The sequence below is a fragment of the Sinocyclocheilus rhinocerous genome, unplaced genomic scaffold, assembly GCF_001515625.1.
Source record: "Sinocyclocheilus rhinocerous isolate Xijiao unplaced genomic scaffold, SAMN03320098_v1.1 scaffold886, whole genome shotgun sequence".
Classification (NCBI taxonomy): Eukaryota; Metazoa; Chordata; class Actinopteri; order Cypriniformes; family Cyprinidae; genus Sinocyclocheilus; species Sinocyclocheilus rhinocerous.
In genome coordinates this window covers 468,626-487,097 of record NW_015631204.1, presented here as the reverse complement: position 1 = coordinate 487,097, position 18,472 = coordinate 468,626, and the positions used below count along the sequence as shown (strand labels likewise).

At 37.2% G+C, this 18,472-nt stretch overlaps 1 protein-coding gene across 1 annotated transcript; it reads right to left on the bottom strand.

Moving 5' to 3' along the window:
* Positions 1-1,603: 1,603 nt before the first annotated feature.
* On the bottom strand, positions 1,604-6,617 carry LOC107741664 (centrin-3-like). Its single transcript, XM_016554433.1, has 5 exons — positions 6,429-6,617; positions 5,867-6,002; positions 4,752-4,866; positions 3,690-3,881; positions 1,604-2,023 (listed from the first exon to the last, which is right to left on the bottom strand). Exons 1-5 carry the CDS (start codon positions 6,443-6,445, stop codon positions 1,980-1,982), a joined length of 504 nt encoding a protein of 167 aa, XP_016409919.1. The 5' UTR covers positions 6,446-6,617; the 3' UTR covers positions 1,604-1,979.
* Between the last annotated feature and the right edge of the window lie 11,855 nt (positions 6,618-18,472).

The following is an 18,472-nucleotide window of genomic DNA, read 5'->3' as shown; positions in this document are numbered from 1 at the left end:
GTGGGAACAAATCATGCTTATTTGATTCATTTCAACTGGAATTAATCAAACTTTGCTCATCTTTGTGGCCCGATTTGTTGTTTTCAATGTATCAGGTAAAAAACAAAGCACACATGGGTTTATTTCCATCCGTTATCTGCTGACCCGTATCCATGCCAACCGTTTCTGTGCTGATGTTGTGTGTAGGTGACTGTCCTTACCTCATGCAGCGCCACCTCTGCTTCCAGACAGAGACACACTGACCAAATTATCCTCACAGCGGCACAGATACGCACGGAGTCATCAGTGTCAGCCTCTGCAGAGCTGCGGTCACATGTTTAATTTTGGATAGTGTTATAAGAGGTGATGCTCAACACATTCAGCCATTTAAAGCCTTCCTGTCATCTCGCTGTCACATCGTCTTGACAGCTGAATCGATCCCACATAGGCAGACATCTGGCCCAGGAACGGGGCAAGGCACGGAACTTTTGTAGATGTCACACTTTTCCAATGAACCTGAGTGGCTCTTTGGAAAAGTTTTTTTGAGTTTGAGTTTCAGAGTTTGCTTCACACAGACATTCTGACACAGTTGTGAACTAGTAGGAGCAGAAAGTATCAGTAGCACTGTTAGCATCAAGAGATGCTAATTGTTTAGGGGGAGGAAGCGAAGATGAAACCATAGTAGTTGTGAACTAGTATTTAAAGGGGCTATCCTTTCAATAAATTCAATTCAAATTTTGAAATTCGGTTTTCCTCATGAGTTTCCTTGACTCTAATGGTATTATATTCATACCTTTAGTTTTTTAAGGAGTATTATTAAGGATTATATTTATTTGAGTATTAAAAGTTTTGGTCTTTTTGAACAGAAACCTCTTTTCCCTGGACTATAATAACATTCAACTGCAGTCTTTCTGAAAAACCAATGAATACATCAGCAGAACTTTTCTTTGAATAAGGTCTCCCTCTATTGGACAAGACTGAGAAATCACCTTTTAAACCAACCAAAATGTGCCATTAAACTACATTATTAAAGAAGGGGCAAAAAAATAAACATAATAAATAAAAAGTTAATCACAAAAAATAAACTAATCACTGATGCATCAAAATGATTAAATTATGGATCAATTAAATTCATAATCCAAATTTTAATGTATTAATACAAAACAAGATCATCATTATACGATTGCCAGACATACTCTAGTATTGCTTTTATGTGAAATTCATTATTAATTAATTAAATTATATATTATATTATAATATTATTCATATTTAATATAATATTGTTTATGATATATTATTTAATACAATTCAACAACAAGTCACCTTAACTTTTGAAAAAGAATTGTAATCCTATACTGTTTCTGAACAACTGAGCTGCATTACCTGGAATCACTTTAGAACTGGATCCACTAAATAAACATGCTATAGCAGTATAATTTAATTTAATACATGCATTTAGCATGCATGTGCTTTAGTAAAAAAGAGAAAGAAAATTATGTTTGTTTGTTTACTGTGTTTTTACAATAAATAGTACTTTAGAATGTTATAAATAAACATGCTATAGCAGTATAATTTAATACATGCATTTAGCATGCATGTGCTTTAGTAAAAAAGAGACAAAGAAAATTATGTTTGTTTGTTTACTGAGTTTTTACAATAAATAGTACTTTAGAATGTTATTTCAAATGTGAAATGAACAGCTACAGTACAAACTATTAATATTGAAGACATAACAAATTTGCAATTTTAAAATACAAAGTATCCCTATAAAAATCTAACCAACCTATTCATGACCTGAAATGTTGTTCGTCCTTCACGTTCAGTTCAGTTCAGTTCAGTTCAAGCGTCTTTCCAGATTTTAGCACCAATCGAACCTACCGTTCCATACATCTGAAATGTGGTTTACTGCTCGTGAATAAGATCAGTCTGTCAGATCGATTGGCTCTTCACAGCGTATGTGCAGCCAAATCTTCAGCACATTTTCTTTGAGTCGCAGCTGCTCACGAGTCGCCGGTCATGATGGAGATGAACTCCTCTTGATTAACTGAAAGAGTCCAAGAACAAATGTGATCACTTAAATTCACTTTGCTTTTAACCTACTTACAGCACAGACAATGAATACATACATGCATGTCTTTGTATTTATATCTACATAATAAATATACACCGTATACACACACATATTATGTAAACAAAAACTTTTATTTTGGATGCGATTAATCGTTTGACAGCACTACATTTTACCCATTTTGGACATCGGATTCAAATCATCAAACAAGTAGACATTCAGAGACCTGAAACTGAGTCTATTCTCATTATCTAACATCATAAACCTGGTTGTTGATTATCTCATCGCCTTTTATGTAGCCTGCTGTAGGTGCTAATAATCAGTGCGCCTGGAAATACTCTAGGGTTTCAACTCCTGCCAACCAACATAAGACTGAATTCCCTCAACAACCAAACCAACCAACAAAAGTGAAGACGTAGCTGTGACAGTCTCACAGATTCCCAGTGAAGTCAGCTCTCAAAGCCCCCGTGGGCAAAGCCCAGTTCATGGGAACGGCTGAGGTGACAGATCCCGGCATCTCTTCCCATAGAGCTCAGGGATAAGAGCCCTTATCCTGACCCACAGCCTGTTAGACATGATGAGCTGCTATCGGCAATCATGTGACCCTCTGCGGACCAATCAGAGCCAAAGAAAACCCTTAAACTCTGGAGGTCACGGAAAACCTCGCCCTGAGGTCCAGATTTACTTGCTCAGCAGAACACAAGTAACGCATAACAAGGAAGATGGACATCACCGGGCCAAAATGTCGCCCTCAAAAATGCAGTTTTATTCACTGGAGAAATTTGTGGCGTGTCTAAAACGGATGAGCTTGTGTTCGAGCGATAGTAATTGGATCGTATACACTCTATAAATAAACTTAAAATGGATGGATACGCCAGTCTTTTTAACAAACGGTTCCCTCCAAGTTTAAATTACCATGTGTGGGGGAAACGTCTTAGAAGATTTTGAAATTTGTACGAGTAGGCCATGATCGTGTGGCTTCAACTTAAGATACACCAAAGTTAAATATGCTCCAAATTACAGTCATTACGGGACCCTCAAAGCCACAATTAGAGGGCGAACGCCTAGGCGGTACTATTGACTTCTTTATTGAATGACTGCTCTGTATAATTAGCAAAGCAAACTAATCCATCTGATCGCAACCATCTGAGAGCATTGTACCGCGATTCAGATGTTGTCTCGCGACGGCGGCTGATCTACGATCAACCTGTAGTTTTGTCACAAGAGAACGTTGATGTCCGTCTGTGGTCCACTCAGGGTTTTTGGAAACATTCATCTGACAGAGAATCCTGTCTCTGGAGACTCTTTGGACAACTGAGAAGGAAGCCATTACTGCCACTACGGCCTGACTGTAATGACAGAATGACCTTTAACCTCGCTTTTCCCTCATCTAAAGCACGGCAGTGATTTTCAGTGTATCGTATTACGACATTTGACCACATTTCGCCATCAGATGATTTCAGCTCTAGTTTCATTTCCACTGTTCCCATTTTTGTTGGCTGCAATACATTAATTTGCTGTGCCTTAATTGAGAAAAGCACTTTGGGCCAACTGGGAAAAGCACAGTAATTACTTCCATTCATCAGAGGCAATAAAAATAGCACTTTTTTTCCTCTCCCTAGATAAAAATCGAGCAACTTACTCTCTCTGTCCCCGTCAGCGTCAAATTCATCAATCATGGCTCGCAGGTCTTCGTCACTCATGTCTTCGCCCAGTTCACGAGCGACTCGCCGCAGGTTTCTCAGGCTTATCTTTCCCGTTTCGTCGTCATCGAAAAGTTTAAATGCCTTCAGAATTTCCTCTTTTGGGTCTCGCTCCAATATCATGTCGGTCACTTTAAGAAAATTGTTATACTTGGTTTGAAGTACACAAGTTAATGAATTTCAAGCAGTGACACTAGAAGCAGAATATTTATTGTGCTACATATATTTATGAGCAGGCCAACATGGAATCTGTTCCTGATTTCAACAAAATCATTTCTGCAAAGCATTTAAATAGCTATGTTTCCTTCTAAAGTTGCGCATTTAACTTATGCAGAAAATTAGAATACTGCATAAAACATTTGCGAATAAAGCAGTTTCCATACCATGTGTTCAAAATAACAAAATCGTCACTTCCAGGGAAACTGGTGCAAAATATTAATAATAAAAATGAATGATGCTGCAACAGGGAAGCCTGTGGCTCTTTTTTCCTACATAAGATGTTACTTGCGCCTCAGAGCATGCAGATGAAACACAGTAAAAAACATTGTCATGTTATCTTGCGTTCGAAGGATGTTGTTGGGGAACGTAATCGTGTGAGACAGTTCTGGTAGATGATTTGCCAAATTATTTTGGTGACAGACTTTGGCTCAGGCATTTCAGAATGATTAAAACAACATTTGAGATGGTGTGTGCAATGAGATCGGTGGGCTGGTTAGTCCAGTTATCCGATCACATGATCTGTTGCAGCAAAGTCACATGAGTTTTGTGTTGAGCATCGAGCAGTTTATTCAGTAAATGTGTTGCCATCATAATTTATGCACGTTTTCTATTGGATAAAGAAAACGTACTGCCTCAGTTGAGCATATACGTTTTTTAATGTGCATTTTACGATTTTATTCACAGCTTGCATTTTCCATCATCCCAAAAGTCACATAAAAAAATGCATGCATGGAAACATAGCTATAGCTAAGACCTATTAGTGAGTAATGAACTCCACTTACCCACTTCTTTGAAATCTTCAAAAGTTATTTTCCCAGTTCCTTCTCTGTCATAGTCTTTTAGGATCTTTAACACATCTACTTTCTTCACCTCAAAACCCAGAGCTCTCATCGCCACCTGGAACACAAATTTTAAATATCAGCACTTTTGAGCTACTACTATTTTTATTTTGAAAGATATATTGTTGGTGTTTTCGCTTTATTATGATAGGAGAGTTTTAAAACAGGAAACGAAGTGTCTTTGTTTATCTGTTAAGACTAGTTATATTTCAACATTAAAGAAACAGTTGGCCCAAAAAAACATTCATCTGACAGAGGATCCGGTCTCTGGAGACTCTTTGGACAACTGAGAAGGAAGCCATTACTGCCACTACGGCCTGACTGTAATGACAGAATGACCTTTAACCTCGCTTTTCCCTCATCTAAAGCACGGCAGTGATTTTCAGTGTATCGTATTACGACATTTGACCACATTTCGCCATCAGATGATTTCAGCTCTAGTTGAACTTTAGTTACAGTTTTTGGTGCTATTTATAAACACTGGTCTTAAAATATCTCAGAAATGTTTTTTCTATGCGTGATTTCAGGAACAGGAATATTTCAGGAATATTATATATATATATATATATATATATCACGTACTAAATATACAATACATAGAAATACAGAGAAAACAGTAAATTATCTGTTAAGACTAGTTATATTTCAACATTAAAGAAACAGTTGGCCCAAAAATTAAAATTTGCAGTTAATGTACACAACCTACGGCCATCCAAGATGTGGATGAGTTTGTTTCTTCATCTGAACAGATTTGGACAAATTTAGCATTACATCACTTGCTCACCAACACCTGCTCATATGCAGCGAATGGGTGCCGTGAGAATGTGAGTCCGAACAGCTGATAAAAGCATCACAATAATCCATTAATGATGTAACGCCAAGGTTTGGACTAGACCACATCTGTTCTGACTAAGAAACTCTTGGGTGGCATGAGGGTGAGTACATTTTTCAGAGTACATTTTTTATTTTTGAGTCGACTATTCCTTTAAAGATTTAAACGTTTAAACTGATGGAATAGTCGCAGCACATGTGTGTTGTGTACGAAATGAGATCTTTACCTTTAACTCATGATAATCTATTTCTTTATCCTTGTCTGTGTCGAAGAGCTCGAACGCCTCCTTGATTTCATCATTCTGCTCCTCAGTAAGTTCTCTCCTTTTCTTCCTTTTACTCTTATCAGCAGTTAGGTCAGTCCTGATAGCACAAGTATGGAAATAAATCACCTTATTCATTCTGATCTTCTATTAGTTCATATACCATTCAAACACAGGCCTACACACTTGATACCTGCCTCCCTAGACAGCATTTTGAGGTCCCACAGAACATGCATATCACGCTCAAAATTTGCAGGTGACTTGACAGTTAACGTTTAAATATGTAAATTTTATAGCAATAAAATGAAGTAAATGCGAGGTACTCTTGTTTGTAAGGCAATGTGAGTTACAGTTTTGTTTTTTTTCATGATAGGTGTTATTATTTCACTATCCCAATCGTTATCGTTGCTATTAATAATAAAAAAAATACACTATCAACTGTTCACATGCACCGGCTAGTTAACACTCCACACACCAACAGCTGGTCTCTAAATAAACTCTTAGCGACCAAACACCTCATAATTACCTCAGAGATAGGCTCATTTTTGCAGTTTGGCAATAAATAACTGATAATAAAACACAAATCCGTCCAACAAGATTAGAGTTCGGCTTCAACAGTCCTGCTAATCAGCTAATACTCGAACACAGAAGCCAAGCGCAGCGCGTTGCTAGTTGATTGTCAAGGAAACGATTCCGATTGGCTGCGAAGGTCTGAGCGTCAGGATAACGTTACTTGTGATTGGTTGTTTGGAAACAGGCTTGCGTTTGAGCCTAATTGATTGGCGGGCTGGGCCGGGAATGGGCGGTCTTAATGATGGCGGTGACGACGAAGACGGCGCATTCACGACTGTGTTGGACAGATTTGGCTGGTGTGTTTAATATGAATCGTTACACATTAATATATATATATATATATATAACATCATGTTACAGTGTTGCCAATTTAGCTACTTTGTAGCTAGATTTAGCGACTTCCCCGCCCCTTTTGAGACTTTTTTCAAAAGTTTAGGGACAAATATAGCAACTTCTTGGACAAACCTTATCTAAGTTCTCATCTTGCCCACTGATCTACGTTCATCTTTATATAGATCAGTGAATTTGCCATTGTGATGTCATCTAGTGACATTTAGCTACTTTCAATTGAAAGCAGTTGGCAACACTGATCATGTAATATAATACTTTGTCAAAAATTAACCAGGGATCGGGTCATATTCGTATTTTCTAGCAATCGTTTACTGAAGTGTACTGTTGTTGCCAAATATATAATATAATCGAAATTTATAGTTATACATATTAATATATAAATAGTATAGATATTTATATAACATAATACAATATAATAATGAATCCAATATTGTATACAATATGAATAGATACGGAGCATAATGTAATACAATGTTTGTATCTTTATTTTTCTCTGAAAAGTGAATTGTACATTGTCTGTAAACACTGAATAAGCATGTCCAAAATTATTTGAAATGCTAAAATATTAAGTTAAACAAAATGTACTGACACTCCGGCGACATAAGAATGCCTTTTATTTCATTTTTAGTTTCTGCTTCTATTAATAAATTTCATTATTGTTGATGATATTTAAACAGCAAACTGTTTAATATAGCAGTTTTGAATCCTCAATTTGGTGATTTCAGTCAACCACCAATAGAGGACGCCCTACACCATAACAACACTGACATGGATCCTTTCTAACTTGAACTGCAACAGAAAGTACAAGAAACCCTTTAAGACTTTGCACAAAACACGGTTTTGTTCGCAGCACTATGTAATTAATTTAACATACAATATTAGTATTCTCTCGTTGTATAATCACTTTTGATGGAAATGCCTTCACAGCACATTTAGGGAAGTTAGATGGGTGGCTCCTTAACCACTTCTCCAATGAGCCCAAAATGTTTCTCTGGTCCCAAGAAGAGGCGGTTGTGGGTTCGAGCTTAGAAGGTCTTAAAGATAAAGGAAAATGAAAAGCTGCGATTTTCTAGGTCGATATGGCTAGGAACTATACACTCTTAAAAATAAAGGTGCTTCAAAAGGTTCTTCAAGCGATGCCATAGAAGAACCATTTTTTGTTCCGCAAAGAACCATTTAGTCAAAGGTTCTTTAAAGAACCATCTCTTTCTTACCTTTTTATAATCTGAAGAACCTTCTTTCGACACAAAAACCTTTTGTGAAACAGAAAGGTTCTTCAGATGTTAAAGGTTCTTTATGGAACCATTTAGACAAAAAGGTTCTTCTATGGCATCGTGAAGCACCTTTATTTTTTAAGAGTGTACTCTCATTCCAGCTTAATAATCAAGGAACTTTGCTGCCGTACCATGGGTGCAGCAGGCGCAATGATATTACGCAGCGCCTGAAAATAGGCTTATTGGAAGTTACCTAGCTGGAACTATTTTCAGGCGCTGCGTAATATCATTGCGCATTGCGAATGAGAGTATAGTTCCTAGCCATATCAGCCTAGAAAATCGCAACTTTTCATTTTCCGTCGGTCTTAGCACACAATGTAAGTTTTAAATAGGAAAAATATAGACACTCTTTGGTCATTTTTGAGCGAGATGCTAACGGTCTAATCAGATTCAATGATCTATGCTAAGCTAAGCTAAAATTGCTACCGCCAGACCCTGAGATCGGCTGAATGGATTCGAAAACAGTAAAACTCAACTGTTTAACTCTAGGGGAGTTGGAAAATGAGCCTATTTTATTTTCAAAAATAGTGGAGTGTTCCTTTAAGGTCATACAGCCACACAACCTTACAGATTCAGTCCTGAAGCAAAGTTAAACAGATTAATCCTGTGAGGCGCGTGAGCTGTTCTAATCAACGTCACAGAAAGACTCGTGCGTGTTAACTTATACTGACTACATACTTGTGCATACTTTTTTTGGCTTTTTTACCCAGGAAGAACAAATACACCAAGGAGCCATGTTTACTTGCAAAAAGTGCCCATGCAAAAAGAAAATAAAAGAAAGAAAACATGCACTTGCCCAAGATTTCATCATTAACGTGGAGTGCAGCAGCACATGCTTTCATGTTTTGACTGAAATTGCTCACTTGGTTTAGAGCACTTGAAACCCCAACAGTCGGTTACCGAGACGACAAAGATTACCTCCAGGCAACCACTGACAGTTGATAGGTGTCGTATTAAGAAACAACAGGATTGTTCACACGCTCACTAACCATTACTCATACGAGGTGTGAGCGGTTGCTGGCAACTAAGCTTTTGCACAATTTCCATGATCTCAAGCTAATCTCTTGCATGCACGCCAACTCAAGGAAGAGGGTTTTGGAAAGAACATGATGTCTATCTTGAGAGAGAAAGCATAACGTCTTGAGTTCTTCTGACAGTAGTAGCGCACACGCTGACACAGATCACTGCTTATGAGTTTTGTAGAACAGTCTGTCTGTGTATCCCATGAAGCAAGTCTGTTGCTATTGGACGGAGCTGGTCATGTGACAGTCCATTTATTTTATTAGCCTACTTGTGACAGTCAGTGCATTGGTCTTAGTCATAAGGACCCTCGAATGCCTGCACCATCTGGACTTGCTTGTGTTTTACTAGACTGCTGTGATGTTGTGTGTTAACTAAAATAACTATATGTATAATCATTTTAAAATATCTTCTGAGTAAAAATGTGTTCCTCCTGTCAGTTGGTTTACTTTGCCTGAATCTGTTTTATAGTGTGTTGTTGTTGTTGTGCGCTGGTTTGTAATGCTTATGTGGGGGAGGTTTGACTGGCTCATACTGAACAAAAGCAGATGAGGAACTACTGCCATGCTGCTGAGGCTGGAGCTATCTAGTTCAGACCGGTAGCTTGGTGCTGCTTTCAACACTGAAGGGCTCTTTGGGGGTGGGAGTTTTTTTTTTTATTATTGTCGTCTGTGTGATTAATTTAGGGGAGACAACCTTCAGAGGTTTCACAGTTACTATTGTAAGAGGTAATTATACTACGTACTGCTCTGAGATGGAGGAAGTCATTGTCAAAACTCTCTGACAGCTTTTTAATCTGCCTGTTGTAAAGGTCATAGAATTGTGTTAGACAGATGATTTATTTAGAAGGGTTGATTTATCCTGTAAATTAAACTGTTTGTTGTTCGATTTAAACTGAATAAAAGAATCACTTTTTTATTAATGTAATAATTTGGAAGATGTTTTTATCCAAACTTACTTTATAGAAGAAGCTTTTATCCAAAGATACATTATATATAATATTTATATTTATCATAGATAGACAAAGAGAAATGATCAAATGCTAAAATGTTTAATTTAGCAATTATATTTAATGTATTCATTCAGAATATGCTTTTTTATTTATCATAAAAATGTTTCAAATTTATTATAATGCATTTATTTAATATTAATATTAAATATTACACACACATATATATGATAGATAGATATAAAATCTAGTCAAATATATTATAATTATATATATAAATATATATACGTGTGTGTGTGTGTGATAAATTCAAATGTAGGCCATTCTTGTTTTTTTTTCATTATATATGTATATACACACACACACACATGTGTATATATAGACTATTATTAATGATTATAATAATTGAATTCACAGTAAGTTCACAGTAAATCAGGTCATGCTTGTTTTTTTATTCTAGGTGATTAATGGTTGTCAAGGACTTAAAATAAAATGTACATCCTACTGACTCATTATGTTATGTGGTGGGAAAACTATGAGTTAAAGTAAGTACAGTATATCTTACACTGCTCACTGCTTGAGCTCCTCCCCAAATACCTGTTCTTTCAGCTCAGTGGTGGCGTGATGTTTTAGACACGCCCCCTCATTGTTGCTGCTTTCTCATTGGATAAAGAAGACAATGCGTGTTGCAGCCGTGCAGGTGATGGTGCTTGAGGTATTTGGAGTCTAATGTACATTTTAATGGATAAACCCTCACAAAAATGTTTTTTTTTTTAAGAACAAACACTTTGTGAGGTCGCATAAAAGTTCCTTCAGAAGCTGTTGTTATCAGAGGGACGCGTGACTACGCGGGGCCGCTGCAGTGATAATCATGTGGAGATGTTTTTCTTGTGGCAGAGGGTTAAAGACCACATGAGCTAATGTGGCTTCTCGCTTGTTTTCTCTCGCTGAGAAAGAAGGAAAGGCAGATGTTGTGTGTACACAATTCCAAATCATGACGCCACAGGAGATCCATGGGCTCCGGCCAAGAAAAACAGACCAGTTGTTCTGGGGCCGTCTGACCAATCTTCTGTGATAACTCAGGATGGTGAAACCTGCATTCAGGTGCAACTGACTGCATTCACGCACAATGAGTGTGTTTACATGCAAAGCAAAAACACTGATGCATCAGTCACGGTCCTGGCTCATTTGGTGCCCTAGGTGACGTGACTCAAAAAAAATTGCAAATTAGTCTTATAATAGTTTTAAATTTGAGGTGGCCAGTATGGAAATGTGTGGCCAATAATTATTTTAAAAAATCTTTCAGAAAAAAAATTCAGAATTTTGAGAAGAGTAGTAAGAGAATTGTGAAATAAAAAGTTGCAGAAAAGGGTTTACATAGTCCGGGGTTTCAATTGTTATGCTGGGATGAGAAAAGAAGGGGTTAGATAAATGCTAGGCATCGCTTGTTTTCTCTCGCTGAGAAAGAAGGAAAGGCAGATGTTGTGTGTACACAATTCCAAATCATGACGCCACAGGAGATCCATGGGCTCCGGCCAAGAAAAACAGACCAGTTGTTCTGGGGCCGTCTGACCAATCTTCTGTGATAACTCAGGATGGTGAAACCTGCATTCAGGTGCAACTGACTGCATTCACGCACAATGAGTGTGTTTACATGCAAAGCAAAAACACTGATGCATCAGTCACGGTCCTGGCTCATTTGGTGCCCTAGGTGACGTGACGCAAAAAAAATTGCAAATTAGTCTTATAATAGTTTTAAATTTGAGGTGGCCAGTATGGAAATGTGTGGCCAATAATTATTTTTAAAAATCTTTCAGAAAAAAAATTCAGAATTTTGAGAAGAGTAGTAAGAAAAAAAGTCAGAATTGTGAAATAAAAAGTTGCAGAAAAGGGTTTACATAGTCCGGGGTTTCAATTGTTATGCTGGGATGAGAAAAGAAGGGGTTAGATAAATGCTAGGCAGTAAACAGCTCGGTAACTGGCACAAAAAGGTCATCCCATAACAGGATGGAACAACCTGACCTCAAAAAGGTGAACATCAGGAGTTTTATATCTGGTCTTAATATTGTTAGAACAAAAACACTATTCATACATCATTCATAGAACGTTTTTCTTCTAAAACATTTCAGTTAGATGTTTCTCTTGTTTCAGAATGTTCCCTTAACGTTTGTATTACCAAGAAAAAAAAAGTAAAAACTGGACATTTTCAAAGAATATTCAGAAATAATATGAGACATCAATTACGAGACATCCCATTTTGATGACCACATCAAATTAAATGTACAAAAGTGATTTCACATATATATATATATATATATATATATATATAAAACTTTAGAGCTGTGTTAAAAAATTTCGTTTAGATGCTTGAAAACACTTTTTCATCTTTGACTCTTTAATTACTTAATTGGAATATTAGGAAAACATTCTCAGAACATGTTTCTTAGCTGGGTTGCTTAAAGGTTTAAAAATAGTTTAAAAATTATACCCTCAATGCACATTCTGTTTAAAAAAGCATATTCAAGCAAATATCTCCTGACATAAGTGAAGGTATTGCTATGTTGAATCTCTGACGTATTCTCACTGAAGACAAATGAGAAGATGTTATCCTGTGAGAGTATGGTACACAAATTCTGTGTGATGTGAGAAAGGAGCTGATGCTCGGCGATAGGATATCTGGTTCGAGCCGGTTTGTTTTTCGCCCTGAAATGAACCTGCTCTGCTTTGTGTCATTCACACAGGTCTGAAGCCGAACCCCCTCCTCCCCCCATCCTGCGTGGCTCTGTGCACGTAACACCTGCCCGCCGCTTCACAGCGGTACAAGATGTTCTCTCGCTTACTCCGGCCCCACATCAAATTAAATGTACAAAAGTGATTTCACATACACAAAAAGCATATTAAATGCAAGTAAAGTGTCTACTTTAATGTTTCAAATAACATTTGTGAAAATTAAATGTCAAAATATGGGTGAAATAATGGTCCATCATTAATCAGTGTAACAGATATTTTTATGTAAAAACATATTCTGACCTGTACTTAGCCTATTAAAATATATAACAGAATAAGTGATCATGTATGATAAAAATGTATGATAATCATTACTTTTAGCTCAGAAAAAGTAAAATAAAATAAAAAATAAACAGGACACATTCTAATGTGTATATATATATATATATATAAAAGAGGAACAACCGCTTTCACTTTCTGTTGCTGCTGGTATGTTTTTAAGTCTGGGCATGCTGAGATCAGCAGTGCGGGTTGCAGGTTCAGGGCATCTGGTTCATGTTAAGGTATTCAAAAGAAATTACTTCTTCCACTTTTTTCTGTGGGAACAAGAAGTTATGTAAAGGATGTACCGTCAGCCCATGATTATACAGATTATCAGCCTGAAAATATTGGGATATTGCATGAAAAATGTCATAAATCTTCCAAAAATATATAAAAATGGTTGGCTTTTCCAAAATGTGCATAAAACACCTGCTTGTGGTGGATAGGTGGATTTTGATTTCTGTTTGATCTATCAGAATATCAGAATGTAGTTCACCCAAACATTTAATGTTTTATTCATCCTCCCGTTATTCCAAATCTGTATGCATTTCTTTCTTCTACTGAACATAAAAGAAGATATTTTGGAGAATGTTGATAACCAACAATATTGGTTTTCCATTGAATTCCATTGTATTTTTTGCCTATACTATAGAGTTCAATGGGAACCAAAACTGTTTAGCTAACAACATTCTTCAAAATATCTTCTTTTGTGTTCAGCAGAAGTAAAAGTGTATACAGGTTTGAAACAACATTAGGTGGAGTAAATGATGACATTTTTTGGGTCCCACTGACTTCCAGTATATTTTTTGTCCATACAGTGGAAGTCAATTGGAAACCAAAACTGTTTAGATACCAACATTCTTTTCTTTTGTAGAAGAAAAAAAAAAGATAAATGTTTGGAATTTTCATTTTTGGGCGGACTATCCTTTTTAAAGTAATTTATCACGTTCTATCAACTTCCATTTATGTTTTGTGCTGATTTCTCTTGAAGTAAGGATTTCTCTTGAACATATTTTTTTTGACATATTACTGAAACTGGTATTCTGAGCAATCACAATGACCTCTGTTACATCACTAAAAAAATTGATTTGCTGACGTGTCTGAGTAAAGTGTGGGCATGTGGTTGCGTTTGCAAGATGGCTTAAATCCCTTACGGCAGCTTTAACACCTGCTGCACTTCAATCATGCAGAGCCGTTTTCGAGAAAACATAAACATATCCAGAAGATTGTTGCATCAGAGCGCAGTTAAAGGACAACAACAGGGTTGAGAATTACATCTGTGCTACTGTCTGACGCACACAGAGGTACAAAGAAGATTATCACCCGCTCTGACATCCAATCCACAACCACCAGCTGCCCTCACGGCCTCATGATTCAATGCATAACACTCTTGATTGCACCAAATCAAGCCTTCGAGAAATCTGCTGGTAGCAGCCCTCAATCATCAATAAAATAATGGTGTGATGTGTCTTTAATTGGAACTTTCCCTACACGATGTTGTGATGATTGTTGAGCTCAGACAAAACCACATTAAATGCAACGTGGTGCATTAGTACATGGAGTCTTTAAAGAAAAAGATCACCCAAAAATTGAAATTTGCTGAAGATTGTCAGTCTAAGGCCTTCCAAGATGTAGATGGATTGGTTTCTTCATCAGAACAGGTTTGGAGAAATTAAGCATTACATCACTTGCTCACCAATGGATCCTCTGCAGTGAATGGGTGCCGTCAGAATGAGAGTCCAAACAGCTGATAAAAACATCACAATAATCCACAAATAATCCACACGACTCCTGTTCATCATTTAATGTCTTGTGAAGTGAAAAGCTGTGTGTTTGTTAGAAACAAATCCATCATTAAGGCATTTTAACTTTGAACTGTTGCTTCTGGACAAAGAGTCCATAATCCATAATAATACTTCCTCCAGTGAAAAAGTCCACCCCTGGTCTCCTCTCACATCAAAATCCACGGACATATATGCTTAGAACAGTTTTGGACGTTTTTTGTTTGTAAATGTTATATTTTTGTGCATATTTTTCTCCTGATTCAGACGAGACGACTTTTTCACTGGAGAAAGCAATAATTATAGATAGAGTACTTGTATTTTGGCCAGAAGTGACGGTTTAAAATACCTTAATGATGGATTTGTTTCTTACAAACATAGCTTTTCACTTCACAATCTGTCAATTGATGGACTGGAGTCATGTGGATTACTTGTAGATTATTGTGATGTTTTTATCAAATGTTTGAACTCTCATTTTGACGGCACCCATTCACTGCAGAGGATCCATTGGTGAGCAGGTGATGTAATGCTACATACCCAATTATGTTACGGTCCCTGTATAAGGGTCTAGGAGTCGAAAGGGACACATAACATAATAGATGGACAACGGCTGGCGTATTCCAAATAAATTCTTTATTTTGCCTCACGGATGGCTGGTCCTGTCTGAATAACACTGAATGTGAAACTGTAACTACTAGGGGTGTAACGGTACACAAATATGACGGTTCGGTACGTACCTCGGTTTTAACGTCACGGTTCGGTATGGTTTCGGTACAGCAGGGGGGGAAACTAAACTTTTTTTTTTTATGGTTTACTGAACAAGTTGCTCTTTCTTTAAATACATTCAGTTATAGTTTAAATGAGTGCTTGTGTTGGGATTATACCAGCACGTTTCTGAACCGTCCCAGAAGCGGCTCTCCAAGGCGTTTATACAGCGATCTGTCATGCCACATCAAAGACTGTCAAAACGCCATTGAATTTTTGAATTGCCGGAGAGAGAAAAAAAAAACTGTATTCGTTCGGTTTACATGCGTACCGAACCGAAAGACCCGTACCGAAACGGTTCGGTACGAATACGTGTACCGTTACACCCCTAGTAACTACACTTTAGTATTGATTTCTCAGAGCGGATTGATTTCTTCCAATTCTGTCTTGAGAGAAGCACATAAATAAACATTTACACTAATGAAACTGCATTTTCTTTAGTCTTTCATTTGTTTAAGCTTTCCATGTAGGTAGCAGTGCCAGCGCAGCATTTTCACAGGCACTTCCTTCCCTCTTTCGCCGTGTGAGTGAAGATCATTGTCTCGGTGAAGTGCGTCACTGGCGCGTTTGCATGCAACACCACTGTGTGAATGAGGCTGCTTGTGCTGCGATTTTAAAGGGGTGGTTCACTGTTTTTTTTTTGCAGTCTAACATGTGTTAATGCTTCGTTTAAAAAAAAAACGCACCCCCTTTGCTGACTTTTCCAGAGGGTGGGGTTTATCTGGGTTTGTGATGTCACAAACCCAGGAAGTTGTTTGTTGTAGTCCCTACCAGCCGTTTTTGTAGGCATTAAACTGCCAGAATTTTAAAAGACGATATCTCCGTTTGCATTGAACTTTCAGCTTCATGACTTTGCAGATATTGTTTATGCTCAAACAGCAACATTACACACTAACTAACATTAAAAAAGTGAAATCGCAATGAACCACCCCTTTAAAATTATGTCTCATGCTCAGTGAATACTGTAAGGAGCTGTAGGCCTGAATCATATCTGAGACAGAAAGTTTGTTCTTGTGACATATGCTGACTCGTGTCATTTCCTGTTTTAAGATATCGGGGAGCATGAAGATGTTTTTTATTTAATATCTGTGTTCGCAGACAGGGATTACTTGCTGGAAAATCCAGCTAAAACCAGGAGCTTCAAAAATACCAGTCGGTGTAACTGGTTTTGACTTCTTGGTTTATGGCCTTGCTCCCCAAGGCTGCATTTATTTGAAATGTAGAAACTAAAGTATAGTGAAATATTGTTACAATTTACAACAACTGTTTTCTAATTGAATATATTTTAGAAAATTAATTCCTGTGGTGGCAAAGCTGAATTTTCAGCATCATTAGTGTCACATGATCCTTCAGAAATCATTCTAATGTGCTGATTTGAGCTCAAGAAACATTTCTTATTATTATCAATATTGAAAATAGTTGGGCTGCTTAAGCAACTGTATGTACCTTGAAATATCAGTTTTAAAATAATTCTGATGAGTACACTTACTTATAATAAGGCGAATGGCTTCTGTTTTCTTCCCAAACATCTATCAGTTCGCTGGGCGCGAAAAGGGCGGACTGCTTTACGGCAGCAACAAGTGCACGTGTACATCCATTAATTATGACAGAGGAATAATTCCACTGAATTCCACTCATCTGTAGGGGGCTCCAAAGTCGCAAAAAATACACAAAACTACATACAGTTGCTTTCATATTTATTTTAGAGTCATTTAATAAATATAAAGTTCAAAAGAACAGCATTTATTTTAAATAAAAATCTTTTGTAACACAAGAAATCTATTTACTGTCACCTTTTCCTCACTTTTAATGTGTCTGAATAAAATATTAATCTCCTTAAAAAAATCCAACTGAGCCCAAACTTTTGAACACAAGTGATTTACAACCCACTGAAACAAAGAAACTACACATTTCTATTTTTGACCTGTTTGTGAGCTAGGCCTAATTCAAAAGACTTGTTCAAAAGAGTCACGTAGTTTCCAAGAACTGAAGAAAGAGCTTTAATCTGTTGTAATCTTTCATAATTAATTGTAATCATATCCTCAATTCTTAGATCTGTTCTTAAAAATGTGATGCAGTCACTGGTTTATAATAGGCCTAGATACGTGAACACGATGCCTATAGTCATTCGCTTTACTTTGGTGTATTCTAATAGCTTTTGAATGTTAACAGTTTAAAATATTCATTTGAAGATTAATTTGACTTGACATGCCAGCTATTAACCATAACAAATATAGACTCAGTGACTATCCTGTCTGGCAGATCCTGCAGTGACGTGTTTGTCATGTTTTCAGACGGGTCATACTGAGGTGGAACATGTCACAGGCTGGTGCTACAGTGAATCCACCCAAGGCTTTTCAGCATTCAAGCTTCCCTCACACCTTTGTGGGCTCTTTTCTCATGGACCTGTGGTTGTCGAAGGTTTCCTTTCCCTTCCACCGTGCGCAATTCACTTCCCCTTCACCTTGTGTGCAAAAGAGCCATCTACACATATCTACATTATGCATATGTTTTGCTGTTTATCTGTTGGAGTGTGATTGACACAAGCTCATCGCTCAGAGGCATGTTAAAGGGTTAGTTCACCCAAAAATGAAAATTAGGCTGCGTTTTACTCACCCCCGAGGCATCCTAGGTGTATATGACTTTCTTCTTTCAGACGAATCCAGTCGGAGTTATATTAAAAATTGTCTTTGATCTTTCAAGCTGTTTAATTCCACTCAGCGGGTGTTGCATTGCTTCAGTCCAAAAGAGCTTAAATAAAAATCGCCCATCCATAAACAAAAAGTGTCTCACACGGCTCCCGGGGGTG

Bases quoted from the DNA above. Each gene is read 5' to 3' on its own strand.
- LOC107741664 (XM_016554433.1), bottom strand. The intron at 4,867-5,866 runs GTAAAGATCTCA...TTTGTGTTCCAG, and splicing joins TAGATTATCATGAGTTAAAG to GTGGCGATGAGAGCTCTGGG. The intron at 3,882-4,751 runs GTAAGTGGAGTT...ATTTTCTTAAAG, and splicing joins TGAAGATTTCAAAGAAGTGG to TGACCGACATGATATTGGAG.